The sequence below is a fragment of the Phyllosticta capitalensis genome (assembly GCF_038381095.1).
Source record: "Phyllosticta capitalensis strain CBS 128856 chromosome Unknown BKA78scaffold_2, whole genome shotgun sequence".
Taxonomy (NCBI): domain Eukaryota; kingdom Fungi; phylum Ascomycota; class Dothideomycetes; order Botryosphaeriales; family Phyllostictaceae; genus Phyllosticta; species Phyllosticta capitalensis.
Genome location: NW_027117440.1, coordinates 96,752 through 116,089, shown reverse-complemented (window position 1 = coordinate 116,089; position 19,338 = coordinate 96,752). Strand labels below are relative to the sequence as shown.

Sequence of the window (19,338 nt, the reverse complement as noted above, 5' to 3'; positions counted from 1 at the left end):
TGAACCAAGTCTTTGCAAATGTTTGCTGCTCTCTAACGTGGACTACCCACGTCTCCTCCCTGTACCATCTCGCTCGAGCAGACTTCGGGGTTCGGTAGTAGTCGCCTGTACGACTCTTCTGTCCGCGTCTCTGCATCTCTATGTCTGAGGAAACTTTGTACCTGAGAGCCTCGATCGCCCATGACGGCACCTTGCTTTACGCGCTTGAGTTCCTGGTGAGTCTGAGAATGAATCATCTCTCTCCGCTCCACCAAGCTATGTCCAAAGTTGCCGGCCCGCGTAACCTGCGCGATGCCGCCCAACGCGGCGAACATTACGATGAAAGCAACGAACGCGCCATTGGAGACGAAAAGAGGGTGTTGGTCACTCTTCTCGTCGCGATGGTACCACCGCTCCCAGTCCTCCCATGTTGCATTCGTCGTGGGATCCTGCCCAGGTTTCCACCGAGGCCTGTCGTAGTCTGGCACGGTTATCGACTTCATCGACCCCCATCCCGCGCCGAATCGGTCGTACGCGCTGCGCTTGGCCGGGTCTGACAGGATGTCGTGTGCCGCGACCACGAGCCGATACCGTTCGAGTCGAGTGGCCTCGGGGCAGGACTGCGGGTCGACGTGCAAGGGAATGGGCCGGTCCGGGTGGTATATCTTTACGAGTTCAAAGAAACGCCGCTTGCTGTACGGAGCGCCTTTTCTCAGGTCGAGGATTTCGTAGGGTGTAGGGTCCCGCCCCGAGACGAGCATCTTGGGCCAGGGGAATGCGTCGTGGCCGTTGGCAAAGGCGCCATGGTCTGCGGCAATGTCGGCGTAGAGGCGCACATGTGCCCAGGAGGGTTGTGGTTGTGGTCGGGGTCGAAGTCGCTTCGGTCCAGATGACGTACTCGATATTTGCGGGTTAACGCAGAGGGAATTGAGACAGGTGTGAGAACAGAGGAGGACGGTGGGCTTTTTGAGGAGCATCTTCGCATGCCACGCCTTCAGAGCACATGGCTCACGCTGATTTTGAGGAATGAAAGAAGAAGATAGGGAGATGGGGAAGTGGCGGCTGTAGAAGACGATGTGGAGGGGAGCCTGCGATTCCGGACCATCCATGGCGGGCAGGCGCGCCAGTTGTTAAAGTCGTGGCCGCTCCCGCGAGCACTTTTGAGGCAGATTGCACCCAAACCAGAACACCAACAACATCTTTTTCCCAACTCCAATTCAAAAAGCTGACACGACTGGCGCATTTTGCTCCTACCCGCCCTTACTTTCATCCTGCGGGTTGCCTGAAAGAATGGCTCAATAATCCCATGAACACCAATTTCCGTACAGGAAGTCACGGTCTCGAGTCTTGTTGCGACTGCCAATGACATCGCCCAACATGGCGAACTATCACGGGAGCTCAACAAGACAATTGATGAGATGGCTGAAGTCTACTACCGGAAGCCCTCGAGATGTTGAACACTACAGAGCATCCTTTGGAGCACCCTCACTAGAAGACGCGGCCATACGATGCGTTCTTCGAAACCTTGATTCTATCGACCACACTCACCTGTCATGCGTGCCTTGGCCACTCAGGAAAAGGATCTGGGCTGAGGTTAAACGTCTGCGGCTCGACTCTCTAAAAACATGGAAGATGTTTGCGCTAGCCTTTGCGCAGGAGCACGACACCTTTCGAGAGCACAAGAAAATGAGCTTGGAATATTTTTTGAGTCCAATGACCATCGACTTCATTTTCAAGCAAGTCACGGCGCCGAACTTTGAGTGGATGGTCCATTTGATACTTGAAGATGCAGCACCAAACCGCGCAGACTGGTGTAACATCAAGCAAGTTTCAAACTTGGCAAGCCTACAGATCTACAAGACATCGCGGCCCATGTCTGTCCACTGGCCCTATGAGGCCAGCCTCGACGATCGGGTCGTCAAGTCTTGGGCTACAGCTTCGCAGGAAGAAGGCGCTTTCTCCAAATTGAGCTCTATTTGCTTTAAAGACTGTCAGCTTATCACAAGCCGCGCGCTGCAGTTTCTCGCAGATTTGCCTGCCCTACAGCTGTGCCATTTCGTCAACTGCGCTGTCGACTGCAAAGATGCAAGGCAATATTGGCATCGTCTTGGCCATTTGTGAGCAGTTATATAAATATTTGAGCCCCAGGATTGCTAATCATAAGGCTAGCCGCTACCTCGATGACCTTTATGCAGACCCGTTGAACAAGATCTCGTTCTCGCGTCTTCAGTATCCTTCCAACCGAGATTCGGTCTCTACTGCCGTTTCGATTAAACCGGAGATTGACTCAGTACCAGCCTTGACTCTCTACGATCGCATCTCTTCTTCTATTCAAAGCGACAATCACAAGCGCATATCGCTGCTACGCAAGGCCGAGCAACAGAATGCACCCAAAGTCGAGAAAGCCGCCGATGAGGAGCCTGCGCCAAAGAAAAGAAAAGTCCGAGCCTCTAAAGAGCAAAGCATCGGAGACATGCTCGGAGATATGGGATGCTGAGTCTATCCTCCGCCTTCACAAGACAACGGCACAAACTCATCCTTCGAGTGATTTCCGGCTCCCGATATCAGATCGACGCGTCAGTAAACATGTGCATGCTCTCATACTTTGAGCACCCCAGCTAGCTCATACCAGACTCGAGAGAAAGAGCCCCGGCCGACCATAAATAAGGGATTCATGGCGCGGCGATTACAGACATGACCGACTACGATCCCGGTCCGGCTGCGTCGATCATCTCGAAAACCCACAAGGCGAAGTTCGTGGTCCAAACTTCAACGACAACACGACGGTTAATAGATGACCCAGCGGCCCTTTTTGTGGCATCGAGGAGCTGCGGTTCCGATCGAAAATGAACGCCCGAGCGGATGAGGATAGTCGAGAGGGGCGATGGAGACCATGGGTCGGTTTTACTCGCATCAAGTCGACAGAGGCCTGAATGAGGGCATTCCAAGCCCTTTTCACACCAAAGCTATGGTGCTAGTGGCTATGATTACTTTCAGATTCGCTAGAGGAGACAATGGCAGATTGACGGTGTGGAGGGCATTGCATTAGTGAAAATCGAGGTCGAGTAGGTGATTACATTCAAACTAAAGAAGAGGATTGATGTTTGTCGGACATGGACTGTTTCCGTCCCGAGCCCATAGAAGTAATGATGTCGCGAGGTGTCAGAGCCTCCAACGGCCCAAGTGCCCTGCATGCTCGGCCCAGGGATTGAAGGATCCTCGGTAGACGATTGGCGTCGGCAGTGCCGCGCCGAAAACCAGCAACGCTTACGGATACATGCACACGACTTCTTGTTTTCCTGGATCCTTCTCACCTAGGTACGCCATCACAATCATACGTGCATATATCAAAGCGGTGCAGCTCACTGGCCGCCGCAGCTGCATCATTGCCCGAAATAGAAAGTGGTAGGTCATGGCGTAGCGCCATAATTCTCCTGCAAGCGGAATCACCACTCTTTAACCTGCGCTGCGGCCTTGACCCCGCAAGGATGCCAGTCGATGTGATGGACGCCCGGGATGATGACCTCAAGTCATTCGCGTGAGACGGCTCAACGGCACGCCGTCCATCGAGAAACGTACGTCCGTATAAAGTGGTGCTTTTGCTCGGCAGGCCTCCCGACATCTCTCACCTTACAAAAGCCGGCTCCAGGCAAGGGCAGGAACTTGTCAGCAGCACTTTCCCTCTTCACTTTGTGTTTTCGACGTAACAAACTCAACCCACATCTAAGCTTTTCCGGCAACTCGTATCCTTGACCCTCGCTCCACCCCTCGTCCCTGTCGCCCACGAGGTCGCCATGCAGCCATCCGTCCTCCTGGGCCTCTGGGCCATCGCCGCCTACGTCTCTGTCAAGTTTCTCCTCCATTTCTATCACAAAGCTCGCAATGCAGTCAAGGCAAAACAGCTCGGGTGCCAGGACCCGCCCTTTTACAATCCCTGGGACATATTCGGAGTCTTCAACGTCTACGGCATGATGAGCGCCGACAAGGTCAAGGGCGTCCCGCAGCTCGTCCTCCAACGCTGGCACGAATCGTCCAAGAAGCTGGGATATCCGGTGCGCGCCATGCGGTTCAACGTCACGGGGGACACCATCCTCTTTACCAGCGAACCCAAGAATATCCAGGCCATGCTCGCGACAAAGTTCAAGGACTTTTCGCTCGGCCCCCGCCGGATCAACAATTTTGAGCCCCTGCTCGGCCATGGCATTGTGAGTTTTTAAGCTTGATTAGCGTGCGTAAGCTTACCATGCGGCCAATCAGTTTGCGGCGGATGGCAAAGACTGGGAGTTCTCGCGTGCCCTGCTGCGCCCCCAGTTTGCGCGCGAGCAAGTGTCGGATCTCGACCTGGAGGAGGTGCACATGCAAAACATGATGAAGGCGCTGCCAGTAAACCCTGATGGCTGGACGTCCTTGACCGACGTCGAACCGCTCTTCTTCCGCTTGACGCTCGACTCGGCAACCGAATTCCTGTTTGGCGAGAGCGTCGACAGCCAGCTTTCGGCGCTGCCGGGACGATCCGCTACCAACACCACGTCCCCCGAGCGTGACGAGCGAGTCTTTGCCTATGCCTTTGACAAGGCCCAGTGGTACCTTTCCCAAGGAGCCCGGCTCGACACCAAGTACTGGCTTGCGCACACCAAGACTTTCCATAAGCTGTGCGCTGACGTCCACGCTTTTGTCGACTACTTTGTGCAGCTGGCTCTCGCCCGCGAGAAGGGCGCTCCGCCGCCAAAGGGTGCCAACGGCAAAGACAAATACGTCTTCCTGCATGCCATCGCGGACCAGACGCGTAACCCTGCCATTCTTCGCGAGCAATTGCTCAACATCCTCCTGGCCGGCCGCGACACGACCGCCTCTCTGCTCTCCTGGACCATTTGGCTCCTCGCCCAGCACCCAGACGTGTGGACGAAGCTGCGCTCGACGATTCTGGACGAATTTGGCTCGTACGAAGACCCAGAGGAAATAACCTTTACTCGGCTCAAGAGCTGCAAGTACCTGCAACAAGTCCTCAACGAAGTGCTGCGCGTCTTCCCCGTGGTCCCACTCAACTCGCGGCGCTGCATCTCAGACACGACGCTGCCGCGTGGGGGCGGGCCGACAGGCGAGTCACCCATTTTCGTGCCCGCGGGCACCGAGGTCAACTACAGCGTCTACGTCATGCACCACCGGACCGACATCTGGGGCGAGGACGCGGAAGATTTCAAACCGGAGCGCTGGGAGGGCCGCAAGCCCGGCTGGGAGTTTCTGCCCTTCAACGGCGGCCCGCGCATCTGTCTGGGCCAGCAGTTTGCGCTGACCGAGGCCAGCTACGTCGTCGTGCGCCTGATGCAGCGCTTCGACGCGGTCGAGGGCGTCGGCCTCGAGAGCAGGCCCGTCAGGCACGGCTTGACGTTGACGGACGCGCCGGCGGACGGCGTGAGGGTCCGGCTGAGGGCTGCAAAGGCGTGATATGCCAAAACACCAACATGTTTCGCCTGCGCAACGAGTAACCGATGAATGTCTATTTTCTTTTCCTCTCCTCGGCCCTGGCACCGTTTGAGCGTTTTTTCTCTTGCGCATGGCTGGCCCGTTTCATGGCGCGGCTGGCGGGCCACACACTCCTCTCACGTCGTTTAGCATGCGTGGTTGCTTTTTCCTCTTCGGCGCGCTCGCAACTCATGCCTCGATCCGGTAGGTGGTACAGCATGGCATGGAGATGCGCTTCCTCGTCTTGCAATTTCCTCAGCTCAGCTCAGCTCAGCTTGTCTATATTCATAACGAAATGTCATCTCTGCACCGCCAAAAGGCTCTCCTTTTCGACGCAGTTGCTGTGGCTTTTTTCTCGTGCTACGGACGTCATGGCCGACTTGATTGCCGCGCATAATCCCAGAAAAACAAGTTCCGAGACAACAGTTTTGCTTTGTCTTTGAGTTTTTGCTCCGAAGCAAGCGAGTCGAGCTCGACGACAAAGGCCCACAGCGAAAAAGTCCGGGGAAATGGAAGCGGCCCGACGCTGCGGTTCAAAACATGGGGGATCGGCAAGGGTCTTTTTGCACGGGGCACGCGTGGGCATCCTGGAGGATCCCGCCAGTTCAGGATCAGGATCAGGTACGTGAATGCATTTTGTGGGCCGAACTGCAAGGTATCCAGATGTTTTTGAGATGTGTTGAAGGTAATGGGTTCGTGCGTCTCTTTTCTGGAATGATGCACGTCAGCCAGGCATGTAACTAGGAGTACATTGCTAGCCCTCGGCTCCAGTCTCCCTTGACCGCCGCGAGCGGCTGAAATGTGACATCACCACAAAGCGCTATGGTGATGGGTTACCGCCGTGCGACAATCAGCATTGCAATCCGAGGGTCTGCTCGCTCCGAGTGAGCTTGCTCGCGGATACATCTTTCCCTCAACAGCCCGTCCATTTGGCTATACTCACCATCACCATCCATACGTTTGCCCAACATGGTCACTCTCGGTCTCGGAATCCCAATGCCCATGCTCGCGCCCATCACGGCGACTTGGAGCGCCCCTTTCGCCGTCTACCTGGTCGTCCTGAGCAGTCGCATCGTCTACCATCGCATCAAGGACAGAACGTAAGTCTTGAGCCAGCGAGGCATCTTCATTCATCAACGTCTCGCAAGCGCCAGCACAACTCGTCCAGCACACCCAACTAACATCGCACCTCTCCAGGCCCATGGGCGACCGCAGCAAGACGCTCGACGTCAAAGGAGCAACAAACAGCGAGGCACCAGAGACAGACCCGCTGTACGTGGCGACGCGGGCGCACGCCAACTTTGTCGAAAACGTGCCGCTGGCGCTGACGCTGTCGGCGCTGGCCGAGCTCAACGGCGGCAGCAGGCGTCTACTGCACGGCGCCCTGGCCGCGCTGCTGGTCATGCGCGTCGCCCACGTCGAGCTGGGCCTGCGCAGCAGCTTTCGCGGCGTGCGTAGTATTGGTCCTGGTAGGGCTGTGGGGTACTATGGCACCCAGGCCATGCTGGTTGGTTTGGCGGGCTATGGCGCTTGGGTCGTGAGGGAGTACTGGGGTTTCTGAGGAGGCGAAACGAGGGGGCTGGTATGGGAGGCGTACGCGGTGGAATGGATGGGATGGCAACAACGTCACCGTGTGTGTAGAAATGTGTCTCGGTCCAACGTGGAGGAGCAAACCAAGTGAACCGTGCCCTGTCGATCGCCAAGCGCAGCGCCCGTGACGTAATCGCGTAAAGTTGGCCTAGCGCGGGCGCGGACAGCCCATCGCAGCCCTACCTTACATGTACCTTACTACTACCGCGACGTCCAACCTCCACCTCGACTCTTCAACTTCAGTCGCCCCCCAAAGTCAACGAATCCTCGCCATTGCTCCACCACTACCACTATCTGTACCCATCCATCACTGCTCACCACTACTTCATCTCCTTGCTCGCCGCATTTAGCACAATCACCTCAGCTGCCGCCATGTCGAACGCTCCCACTTTGATCAACCTCCCTCCTCCTCCCTCGGACCCTGTAACTCCTTCAGACGTCCCGTACGCTCCCCACCGCGTGGTTTGCGAAAAAGACGCTAACATGAAGTCCAGCGGCACCCCCAACTCGACCACAACCTCCATGTCTGAGCTCTCGACTGTCGCCATCAAGGACGGCCACCGCGGCCACTTGCCCCACCATCACCAACAACACCCTCTCGAAGCCGAACGCGCCGACCGCATATCACGACTTGCTGGACTGGAGCGCGTCGGTGTAGCTGGCGGCCGTCCCTCGAACCTCAACCCCTCGTCGGCCATGGGCAGCGGCATCCCCCCTTCAGGCCCGCAGACGCAAGGCTACTTTGACGCCAACAACCAGCCGCAGCTCATGCGAGAGCGCAGCACAGTCGGATCCGCGTCGGCCACAGGATCCGTCGGCGGCCGCACGACGTGGGCCAGCGGCAGCGACGTGGGCTACGACCCTTCGATTGCCGACCGCATGAGCGAGGACCAGGACATGGACACTAGCAGCGTGGGCGGCTTCAGCGACGAGGGTGCTCCCTCGCTCGTCGGCTTTGGCGAAGGCGCGCGTACCCCAGCTCGCACCGCGTCGCACCTGGGCTCGCCCGTAGTTGGCAAGGCGAGCACCAGCGCCTCGGCCTCCGCCGTCCCTCCCTACCTCCGCGACCGCCCCGACTCGATGCAGAGCAGCAGCGGCGCCGGCTCCGCCGTCGGCTTCCAGACCACGGGCAACATGAGCCAAGGACCCCCGAGCCCCATGACGGGCGTGAGCGCCGACCTTGGGCGCTCTGGCGCCAGCACCCCCAGCACCGAGGCCCAAGTGCGCGACGCCCAGCGGATTGACGGCATGACGTACGACGCGGGCGACACGACGGGCCGGACGCCGCCGCCGCTGGAGCACCAGCACCAGAACCAGTCGGCGAGCGCGGCGCACGCCGACAGGTGGCTGGACCGGCAGGCCGAGCGCGAGCAAGCCGAGCGGCAGTAGCCTTGCCGTCCTGCTTGCAATCCGCTCTGCGGCGGCGCGCCGGAGTCGAGTGGCATCGTCCAAGTCCGCAGACACCTCGACTGAATTCCATCACGACCGCCACCGTCTCCCCGTGGCCCCCGTCCCGTTTCTTTTGGAACCCACTACTGTCTCCATTCTTCTTCCCCTTCGCCGTCTTGTCCCAATTGCCGCTCCACGCAGCTGAGGAGCTCGAATGCGCCCTCGAATCGACTAGTGGTGGACGAATCACTGCTTGCTCCATCTCGGCGCGCCTTCTTTGAAGGCCGTTGCGCTTGCTACCCAAGTTTATCAGCGGCCTTTCGTTTTTGCTTTCTCCCTTTTTTCACGCACAAGTGTACGATTCGCCACGAGTTTGAAGTCCCCCGCCCCCTTTTCCCTTTTTTTTTTTTTTCGTCTCCATTTTTCTCTTTTCGTCGACGACTACCCCGCTGACGACTCGGGTAGTGGATGGATGAGGTTGGGTTGGCCTGCCGCTCCATCATGGGTGGATGGCATGACATGGCATGCGGCGTGGCGCGGTGAGGTGAGGGCCGTGGTAGGTGGTTAGTGGATCGAGTGTAGGGCACGCTAAGCTATGCTATGCTATGCTATGCCAAATGCGATGCGATGCGATGCGGTATGCCAGATCCCTTGGACGTGTGATGTTGGTCTTCTTGACTGTTGGCGGGTTTCCCGCCCTACATCCATTGCGTTGCGTGACTAGGTGACCAATCGTTGGTTCCCGCGAACACCATCTTCGGATACAGCTTCTCCCCCTCCCTCCTTCTTGTGGGGTGCGACTCCGATGATCTTCTGGATCTTCTGGACGAGATCGAAGAGACAGCAAAGCGTGGCATTTTCGCAGCACCAACACGCGAATTGGTAGACGACTTGCTGGAGCATCCGGATGTCCCTGAGCATGTCCATCTTCTTTGATCATCGGAGACAAACAAATGAGACTCCTGAAAATGTTGATGAGGTGGACTCGGTGTCCTGCCTCAGTTTGCTTTTGACAGCCGTGTCGACCTATTGCTGCTCAAAGTGGGTGTTGCGTCTGTTGGACCGAGCAACTTTTGTTGTTGGTAGCGGGGCAAGACGAAATGCGGGTAAGTGCTTTTTCCACACCGCACTGAAACCTGTACTTGCAGCATTCCGATTCCGCGCGTCTAGGAAGAAGCGCCTGATTTCCAACTTTCGTCGACAGTCTGGTACACAAGATGGACGCTGACGGAGGCCAGCTCCCAGCACCTCCGGGCGTTGAACCATTCCCCTTTCAGCTTAGCTTAGTCTGCAGGCGCGCCTCAACACCATTCTGCTGCGCGCCCTGCCAGCTTGCCAGTACATCACATTTTGGTCTTCTCATTCTGCGCGCAACCGACCGCTGGTTGCTCTGGGACACCTGGGCTGGTCAGCATCGACTGCTTTTCTTTCATCACATCGACCACGCAAGCAGAAGGTAGGGCCTGCACGATCATTCTGCATGTTCCATGGCTGACACATTGGCTGCAAAAAGAAACAAAAAAGAGTGGAAATGCTCGTCATGTTCATGAGTTGGCTCTTGCTGAACGCCACGTTCTGCACGATGTATTGCGCCAGGCTCTCCATTGAGGATGTGGTCGGAGCGGCCAAAGCCACGGCGGCCACAGAGCTCACTCAATATCACTTCAGCCGCACCTGCTGGAGTTGCTTGTTTGAAGTTGCGCGAGATAAAACCTACTCGTGGGCTCCTTATTGGCAAACCGGCTCAACTCATCGCTCAGTCCTGGGGTACGCCGTCTGCTTCCATTTCCTCAAGCTCGGCGGTCTGTTACGACGTTGAATCTTGGGCTCTCATCATTCGCTTCCTAGGGTCGTTCAAGCAGCACTTTGAAACATGCCGACTGCATCAGACCTAGTAAGCATCTTTCTCACTTGCCACATTCTCAACTACTGACAACGAAGCAGATCACCTACATCGGGGTTCCGCTGACCGTCCTTGGCATGATACCAATTCTCTGGAACTTTTTCAAAGCTCTTTGGATTCGATACTCGCTCTCCAGTTCCATTCCCTGGGAGCTGAGGCACTATTACACCCTCATCACCGATCCTGCGTCGGGGATAACGACTGTCACTGCACCTCAGGGTTGGATAGCTCTCGACTATACCATGCCTTTCGAGACGGAGATCAAGCGCTCTGAACGCGTAAGATCCGGCAGGGAGGTGGCACTTGATTGTTGGGGCCACTTGTTTCCTCAAGGCTGGCATCACCGCGTGTATCATGGCGCTATCAATTGGATGTGGCAGAACGTAACAGGTAGGCCTCTCCGCGCATCTTCAAATTTACGTCAGGAGTGAAACTCGATATTCAAGCGACTGACAGGATCAGGTCGCTACTGGATCCCTGCCTTGTTATCCTACCCCACAAAAGCATCTGAAGAAAATTTCGCCACATTCCCGCCGGACCTGTTCTATCGTCCATGGATGTCGCTTGCAATGGGTGGTAGTATGAGGTTTGTGCCAAAAGTTGGAGAGTTCCGCTCCGTTGTTGACCTTGACTGGAAGCTTAAAATTCCATTGGAATTGGAAACCAACTGGCGCGACTTTGTCTTACTCTCGGTAGGCTTAGGTATCAACCTTGTCGACTTTGATCCAACACAAAAGGAAATGACGCTCAGGGATCGTCTTGAATTTCCAGCACTGAGCTTCTACACTTCCTCCAATGGTGACTGGATATTCCGGGCCGAGCCGCGTGATTACATGTTTTCTATGTGGTATGCACTTGCCTCTGTGAATGTTATGTGCTTGGAACGTGCAGGCTCCAGATACTGCCGTTCGTTAGCCAGATTTCCAGAAGGAAGGCTTGCTTCAGACGTCCTCAGCAGCACAGGCCACCAACTCGAGCCGCCACTGAACTCCTTTGCTTGCAAATTTGAAACCTACGCCGAAAATGCAGAAAGCATTGAAAAACCACTCTCAGCGGCAATCACTTGGATGTTCTATCAACGCGAATTCGGAGATATCCTTCCTGTCAGCCAACAACTACTTCAGACTCGAGAACAAATCCTCTGCTATTTCAAGACTCATGACTGTGGTAATCATTTGGAGGCAAGGATTTCGGCGATACTCGAAGATCCAGCTTTCAAATTGTCAAAGTTCATCAAGGAAGAAGTTTTGGATGGTTTACGAAGGGCTTTAAAGCAGTCAACCTTTGTCAAAGGATCGTGGAGTCTCCGAAACGTGTTGGAAACCGTGAGGAAACACGTCAAAGAGCATCAGAAACACAAAAATTTGAATTGTAGCAGAACATGTGCTGCGATAGAAGCTGCGAGGGATGAGTTTGAAAAAATCGACGACGGGCCACTTCAACATTCGCCTGGGCTCCTCAGTTCCACCAGGTTCAACGATAGGCTACTCATAACGCATCGGAAGGCCAAAAAAGTCAAACAACGATTCGACCCCTACATTAACATCGAATTTGGAGAAGAACGCAATTTTGGGGATGATTCCGACGACTTGCTCCAAATGGCGCAACTTCTGCTAGCTTTGTCTCCATGGGACGGAGTAAGAAGGCTGGAATGGGAAATTCGAGGTGATATATCTTATAATCTCCGGCAGATCCGTGAGAAGCTGGTGTCCCCAGTCGAGCACACTGAAGATCTAACCAAACTTCTGGACGAAACTATGGTAATGGCCACGAATGGCGCTTTCACAGCACCTAGGCGAAGGTCCATCTACGACGTGTTGAGAATGAAGGCACTTTGTGAGAAAGTTTACCTTGCTTGATGTTCTCAAGGGTCACTCAAGACATTAGAATGTCGGGAACACAACATGGCTACCACGACTTTGTCAGCAACGAAAGAAAACCTCAAGATCAAGAAACGCAAGCCAGCCACCCCAGCCAGCTATCATGACCGAAATGGGTGTCTGGGAGACACGCGTTCACCAGTTTTTCTCAATTCACTCCACAATTCGTTTCTGCATCATTTGGATCTGCTTCCATCGTCTGCGAGAAGGGTTGATGCAGGCTTTAGTGGCAGTTTTACTGCTGGCAATCGTGTTCCCTCTTCCCCTTCCTCACTCCCCGGCAAGGTCACTTCCATCGGACTGGTCACTCTCCAGTCGTTGGACTCTCTTGCTGTCAGAGGAGCCTTATGCAGGCACTGGACCGCCCTTTCCCAGCCTTCCGACCTTCCGTAAGGGATCAAATTCCTGTCCGCCTGTGAAAAGACGCTCGACATCCGAATGCGGAAACAACTAGTTCGGAGTGCGAATGGTGGAGTGCGCTCCATTGGAGCAATTGCTCAGGTTTGGGCTCTGAAGCTAGCTACTTCGTGGGCCATGTGCATACAACTTGGGGGGCAGCTTGCAGATGTACTGTTCTCTCTCAATCACTTTCAGCCAGTCACTGACTCTTTGCATGGTTTCCAGTCGGCTCCCATGACAAGCAAGACGGGGAGTTGCTTTCCTGGTCTCCTCCGTCCTTGTCCTGGCTCGGGTCTCGTTTCTGTTTTCTACCCCGACCGAGATGCTCGCTTCGACTTGATTGGCCTGAAACCCGCGCCCTTACGCTCGCATGGAACTCATTGTCACAGTAATTTGGCTTGCAAATACTTGGTAACCAGTCGATCCCGTCGCAGCTTTTTGAACATTTCATTGCAAATTCTTGCGTATATATGCGGTGGGTTACCACTGCGCATTTGGTCTCTTTTCATGCTAATATGGACTGTAGATGGATTGGTGCGAGAATCCATCTAAACACCCCCGGCAAGGTTACGCAAAACCAAGCCGGAGGAGGCGAAGACGGGAAACTGGAACGTATCGTCGCGCTGGTCGCCGCGCTGGTCATCGCGCTGGTTTATTGCTCATTGTTGCTGTCGTCATCGCATTTATGGTTGTCGCGTTTAATTGTTGTTGCGTTTTGTTATTGTCGCGTTTTGTTGTCGTCTCGTTTTGTTGTCATTGCGTTTTGTTGTCGTTGCGTTTCGTTATCATTGCGTTTCATTGTCGTTGCGCTGGTTATTGTGGTGGGAGGACCTCCCTAATACTCATTCACCACTTATGTGAGGACTTCCCTTTGCTAACTAAATCCAAACTTGATTGATTCCTATCTGGGTTTAGCGCGTGCCATTTTCTGCTTTTTAGCAGACCCTCCTTACCAAACGGGCCCCTTTCACAGCACCTAATTCCCCGTCCGCCTTCGGAAGGCTCGACGACACACCACTGCCGTGGCCCTACGCTTCGCTCCGGGACTCTGCGTCGTAGTCGTCTCACCTTCCGACGGCTTGCTGGGGGACAAGGACACCTCGAAGCTACAGTGCACTCACTCCCTAGAGGCTATTGCCACTCCGTCAATATACCCAGCGCTGCGGACATCGTGAGTCATTTCTGCACTTACAAAGACACTAATGGACTAGTAGATGACGTACGTTGGTGTCCTATTGGATGTCATCGGTGTCCTGCCCACACTCTTCAACGTCTTAAAAGCGCTCTATATTCGATACCAGCTACCCAAATCCATTTCCTGGCAACTCAGACCATTTTACACATTCATCACCGATCCTGCGGCAGGTGCCGTGACAGTTGTCACCCAAACACTGTTATTTTGTACGAACCCTGGACTCTGGCCTGAGGACCTTTGTACTCCGCTGGGTGTTGGTGACCGCTTCAAACAATGCGTCATAAAGCTTTCTACAGCGGAACTTCGAAATCGATGGAATGGGCCTCGTGAGGTCTTTCGGCATTCGTATACGTTGCGTTGCAGCCTTTTTCGCAATTCCGAAAGAACACGTAGGAAAATGAAGGATTGCATCAAGTTCAAGCTCACGGGATTGCGATACGCTGACTTGAGTGCAAAGACCTCCAGATTGATCACTTTCAGCGGACGATGGCTTCCATAAGTACCAGGATTTTTTAGCCAAAGCACTCCTTCACTCATCTGTCTCGATGTCTCGATGTCTCAGAAAACCGTTTCGCCGCGGCTGAAGTCCATCACGAAGTCGGACATCGTTGACTGGGGAAGGCTGTTGGTCGTACATGGTTTTCTGCTCAGCCTTGCATGGCGAAGCCTCGCCTCTCTTGCAGAATTCTCCAGCTTTGCAGCTCTGTTCCACCGAGCTTGCTACGGTTCGACGTCCTAAATGGGCAGGTGTGAGATTCCAGCAACTTTCACATTCGGCCGACACGATGCCACCGGTCCAAAATTATCTGACGCCAATCCGATCGCACAGCCATTGTCTCTCTATCTATGTCACGCGACTCTGTAGGCAGCAATGGCTGCTTTTGCTGATATGTTGTGTACAAGAATCGTGCGCATGAAACACAAAAGCCCCGGTTGAGGCGCCGAGCTTCAAAGGCATGTCCACAAAGGGAAGTCCAACTATCTTCACAACTTGCCGTGGAAGAGTAGCCTTGAATGCTCAGGTTGGACGACTGTTACGCAATTGCCTTTGGCGTGGGGGCCGTACTACCATACACTCAGAATATCCTTTGCCGTTCAGCCTTTCTTTGCCCTCAACGATTCTGATTCCTTCTCTCCTAACTTCTCATTCCTAAAGATGGCGAAAGATCGCAGATCAAGCCAGTGTAAGATCATGCTCTGTGCATTCTTTCGTTCTGACTAACGAAACGGACAGTGACAGAACAAGGGTACACTCTCGCCGACTTCTCCGCGCCTCGACAGCCTCATGACATCCAGGGACGAAGAGGAGAATGGATTCCTACCTGGCTCCGGATGACCCGCACCTTGCCTCTGGCGATCTACTGCCTCGTCTTTGCCGCAGCTCTAGAAGCTCTCAATCGCGCCATTTCGAAACAGCAAGGTCTACCTGTAGACCCGGAACACCGCTACAGTGTGGATGCGGCAAGATACATTCCCACCATTGGCGTCGTTGGTCTCGGATTTGCATGCAAATCGATTGCCAGTGACGCCAAAAAAGTTACACCATGGTCCGCCATCAGCTACAAGTGGTCAGAAAGCGAGCATTCGATCGCTTTGGACTACTCGAGTAGCATCGAGATTCTTTCGGTGATCCCTGCTGCGAAACGAAAGCACTGGTCGGTGTTTGTTGGTCTTGTTGTTGGATTGACGTGTGGAATTCTTGTTTCCGTCGCCAATGCTCTTACAGTCGTCAATTCCTCTGCGTCCAGTTGGGAACCTGCTACGTTTAATAGGGCCACAATTTTCAACTTTAGTGGCGCACTAGAGGAATCCGATCAATCGCTTGCAATTCCGTACACTTTTGAAGGCCAACGACCATATGCAGCTGTCGTCGCAGAGCAACTTCCAAATGGTCAAGCCGCTGCTTGGACAAAGGATAGCTATGTCTTTGAGTCCTTTATCAACAGAACCAAAATGCCTGAAAATGGAACCATGGAGGCTCGAACAAAAGCATTTTTGCCAGGATGGAGCTGCCACTCGATCAACATGACGCTTCTATATCAAGACGTCCAATACTGGGGCTTTGACTATTCGGCGAGAACAAGCGAACAGCCGGGGTTGAATTGCAGCCGCGATATGGAAATAGAATTCGTCAAAACCCCTGGTCAAATCTTTGGAGCGCTAAACGTGACGGCTTGTGGCGACGACGAGACGGATTTGTGGTTGCTCTCAACGCTTGTTGGGCCAACAAAGGCCGACCAAAATGGCAAAAGCTCCAATACTACCATAGTCAGCGCCATGTGCGCGCCCGCCTTTACAACCCAGGATGCTTTGGTACGCGTGAACCAATCATCTGGTGAGGTACTGGACTACACACTTGGCTTATCAGCGCCGACTCCAATCGATATCCAGACCTCAATGGCCGCTATATATATTTATCTGAACAATCCGCTTGATGGCCGGAGTCAAGAGGTCTTTGGATCCAATAATCTAGGTTGGAAATCTGATGAAAAGCCTCACGCCAACCTGAGCGTGGTAGCCACAGCAAGGAAACTGTTTGAATCAGACCACAACCTCGACCCTTTTACGTCGTCCATCGTTGATAATAACGCAAACTTGACCGCGGAAACGTTTCTGCACAATCCACAGAGGTTTACTGCAGCTGTCGAACAACAGGCCAAGAGTATCATGGCACAAATCACCAATTTCCTCGCGCGGGCAAACACCACGGGTAGCTTGGATGGCCGAGTCTGGATGCTTGGGCCGAAGTTACTTCTTCGACAGATCAACCTGCGCATTTTACAGGCGTCTTTGATCACTATTGGGCTGTGTTGCGTTTTCCAGAGCGCAGTATTTCGCCCTAAGACCGTTTTGCGAGAGGATCCCGGATCTATTGCGGCTCAGGGTGTTGTTCTCGCCTCATCTACTCAAGGGATTGAACGCGTCTTTGCAAAAGAGGCAGTCTCCTCAGAAGAGCATATGCAGCATGCTTTAATGACCAAAGTCTGGAATCTGCAGCAGAACGCCAAGGGTTCTGTCATGCTGGCAACACAAGAACGGAAAGATTCTGCAAATACATTTCCCTCGCAATCTACGGGGATGCACAATCACGTCGGCTTTCGGCCGTTTGCTCTCCAAGTTTGGGCCAAATGGGTCGTGGTACTCGCGATCCTTGTTGTTATGGCAGCACTCGCAGCGCTCATGATAGTATCTCACTCCAACCATGGGATCTGCACTAGTGCGGGGATCGCGCTGAACGCATTTACCTTCCTATCTACGTCAACGTTTACTATCCTGGGCTACGGGTGCTCCGGCATAGACGCAGCAGTAAGAGTCATGACACCTTACAAGAGCCTCTGGAGCGGATATTCGGGACAGAAGCGTCCCCTTCTATTTAATTTTGGAGAAGCACCGAATGTGCTGGCACCACTTCATGCCATCAGAAAGCATCTTGGTCCCACAATTGCCGCGTCATCTTTTGTTGTGCTCTTCGTTCCGGCCATCAAGATTGTCGCGGCTGGTTTGTACGGCAAAAAAAACTTTCCCAGAATCGCTGAAATCCAGCCATTGATCGACCTGAGCTTTGTGAAAAACTTGGAAGACACATTTGGTCTTCCTCAAGACATACAAAACGTCACTACTGCCAGGAAAGAAGCAAGCCCCAAAATGGATCTTGCGGCCAATGTCCAAATCGCCTCTCAATTTACCGAATGGACAATGCATCAAAATTTCAATATCCCGGTTCAAGCTGGCATATTGGACAATCTGGTGTTTAGAAACTTGACCAGCATTGGTGAGGTTCATACCGCAGACGGTGATATATCCAGAGGGGAAATAACTGTCAATATCCCTGCCATTATGGTCGACGTCTCCTGCACGTCCGAGAATCTAAGCATCTCGATGGAAAACGTCAACAACTGTTTTTCGATCACAGGATATTGCAAGACTTCCGCTTGCAATAGTACCATCAAACCAATGACCTTAAAAGACGTGTACACATGGGTTTACGCTTCTGAGTTTAATTTGGGATGCCAGAATAACCGCTATAAGGGGGAGACATGGATTCTTCCCGACCTGAGATATGAAATTGTACTCGTTGACTCGGGCTCAGCCCGAAATGAACTGACCAATGCGAGTTCCGTAGCAGATGTGTTCAACAGCAGCACCATACCTACCATGGTCGCCGCGGTGTGCTACAGCAACTTCAGCCAGGTCAATGTTACCACCACGTTTTCGCGCAGAATCTCCTCATCATCTTCCTCATCCACCACAATCGAAAACACAAATGCATCTTCTTGGCATCCTATCAGATACAACTCCAGCACGGTCAAGCGGACAAAGATTATTTCCAGTATACCCTATTGGCTCGAGCCGTTGGCCAGGGTCACATCCTGGACATCTCCTAGCCATTACGACGGTGTAACAGAAATGCCGGGTTTGTTGGACTCGTCATCGCTTTGGCCAACGCGAGGTAGCAGTACGTCCATGTTTGAGCTATTGGCGGGATACGCCTCTACGCACGGCGATGGGAATTTGCAAAATTTGATGAATCAGGATTTCCTCAAGGAGGCGGCCGAATCCGTGTACACCAGCTTCGCGACGAATATGCTCACGCAGCTGCGGCCATTGGCGGCCCATGAATCAGGCGACGCCAAACCGACGCGTTTCAAAGGCAAAATCACTTTTCCACGGGAACGGGTTCATCAGGACCTATCTTCGACGATTGCAATCGAGGTCCTACTTGGGCTTATGGCTCTGTGTTTTGTCTGGGTTGCCTTGCGGTTTCCGAATGAGGCCATTCTGCCCAAGAACCCCGGCAGCATCGCAGCCATGGCAACTCTGCTTGCTGGGAGCAAGTTTGTAGAGAGGCTAAGAGCAGAAGGTGTGACCACGACGGCGGAAGCTGGGGAGGTGATGAAGGGCCAAGCTGCGCTGGGCTGGTGGCCGATATCTGGAAAGTCTTTGACCGCGGACGAGAACAACAGTTGCGATTGCAATGGAGAGCAATCAGAGCAACAGGGGCTGGAAGAGGCAGGTGGGAGCCACCAGAGCGATCGTGATGAAGCACCAAAGGAGGAGCAGCTAGGAAATTTGGACGACATTGGCGAGAGAAGTGATGGCGAGACACTGGCGTCAGCAGAATACGGGAAAAACCAGGGGAGTGATCGCGAGAGACAGTTGGACGAGGTGCATGTGAGCGAAAGGGTCAACGACGAGGAAGAGATGCTGATTGAGTACGAGGCCGACGAAGCAGACATTGGCGACAAGTCGCACGTGCGCTGGGGAATCGACGTGGGCGCTGGCGTCATCAGGAAGAGCTGGAGGGAGCCTCCAGGAGGCGGGAGTTCTCCATCATGTGTTTAGAACGCGAAGACTCAATCGTTTGCCGACGTATAGGAACTTCCAGGGAGACGAAACTTGATTCGGACGCTTTTGGCATTTGAGCTTTCCCCGAAATGTTGTACAGCGAGCTTGACTCAACTGGCTTCGGAATCGAAAACACTCCTACGCCGGACTTAACCTGTATTCTTTACCGGGAGCATTTGGATGGACAACTTGGT

At 53.9% G+C, this 19,338-nt stretch overlaps 8 protein-coding genes across 8 annotated transcripts; 7 read left to right on the top strand and 1 right to left on the bottom strand.

Annotated features, from left to right (window-relative positions):
* Nucleotides 1–32: 32 nt before the first annotated feature.
* BKA78DRAFT_246204 (uncharacterized protein) lies at nt 33–956 on the bottom strand (the record flags this gene model as incomplete). Its single annotated transcript, XM_066884192.1, has 1 exon — nt 33–956. One exon carries the CDS (start codon nt 954–956, stop codon nt 33–35), a length of 924 nt encoding a protein of 307 aa, XP_066747249.1.
* A 400-nt stretch (nt 957–1,356) lies between these two features.
* On the top strand, nt 1,357–2,476 carry BKA78DRAFT_292103 (uncharacterized protein; the record flags this gene model as incomplete). The annotated part of the gene is made up of 2 exons (XM_066886000.1): nt 1,357–2,096; nt 2,149–2,476. The coding sequence occupies 2 exons, from the start codon at nt 1,357–1,359 to the stop codon at nt 2,474–2,476; spliced, it is 1,068 nt and encodes a 355-aa protein (XP_066747248.1).
* A 1,297-nt stretch (nt 2,477–3,773) lies between these two features.
* On the top strand, nt 3,774–5,424 carry BKA78DRAFT_349457 (cytochrome P450 52A12; the record flags this gene model as incomplete). Its single annotated transcript, XM_066890811.1, has 2 exons — nt 3,774–4,184; nt 4,237–5,424. The coding sequence occupies 2 exons, from the start codon at nt 3,774–3,776 to the stop codon at nt 5,422–5,424; spliced, it is 1,599 nt and encodes a 532-aa protein (XP_066747247.1).
* A 987-nt stretch (nt 5,425–6,411) lies between these two features.
* BKA78DRAFT_245966 (membrane-associated, eicosanoid/glutathione metabolism protein) lies at nt 6,412–7,003 on the top strand (the record flags this gene model as incomplete). The annotated part of the gene is made up of 2 exons (XM_066884169.1): nt 6,412–6,542; nt 6,658–7,003. 2 exons carry the CDS (start codon nt 6,412–6,414, stop codon nt 7,001–7,003), a joined length of 477 nt encoding a protein of 158 aa, XP_066747246.1.
* A 401-nt stretch (nt 7,004–7,404) lies between these two features.
* BKA78DRAFT_246153 (uncharacterized protein) lies at nt 7,405–8,421 on the top strand (the record flags this gene model as incomplete). The annotated part of the gene is made up of 2 exons (XM_066884187.1): nt 7,405–7,475; nt 7,527–8,421. 2 exons carry the CDS (start codon nt 7,405–7,407, stop codon nt 8,419–8,421), a joined length of 966 nt encoding a protein of 321 aa, XP_066747245.1.
* A 1,324-nt stretch (nt 8,422–9,745) lies between these two features.
* BKA78DRAFT_68545 (uncharacterized protein) lies at nt 9,746–10,321 on the top strand. The gene is made up of 2 exons (XM_066893577.1): nt 9,746–9,877; nt 9,935–10,321. The coding sequence occupies exon 2, from the start codon at nt 9,953–9,955 to the stop codon at nt 10,238–10,240; it is 288 nt and encodes a 95-aa protein (XP_066747244.1). The 5' UTR covers nt 9,746–9,877; nt 9,935–9,952; the 3' UTR covers nt 10,241–10,321.
* On the top strand, nt 10,161–12,317 carry BKA78DRAFT_68506 (uncharacterized protein). The gene is made up of 3 exons (XM_066893576.1): nt 10,161–10,315; nt 10,366–10,714; nt 10,787–12,317. Exons 1-3 carry the CDS (start codon nt 10,295–10,297, stop codon nt 12,181–12,183), a joined length of 1,767 nt encoding a protein of 588 aa, XP_066747243.1. The 5' UTR covers nt 10,161–10,294; the 3' UTR covers nt 12,184–12,317.
* A 2,637-nt stretch (nt 12,318–14,954) lies between these two features.
* On the top strand, nt 14,955–19,141 carry BKA78DRAFT_292099 (uncharacterized protein; the record flags this gene model as incomplete). Its single annotated transcript, XM_066885999.1, has 2 exons — nt 14,955–14,982; nt 15,033–19,141. 2 exons carry the CDS (start codon nt 14,955–14,957, stop codon nt 19,139–19,141), a joined length of 4,137 nt encoding a protein of 1,378 aa, XP_066747242.1.
* Nucleotides 19,142–19,338: the final 197 nt, after the last annotated feature.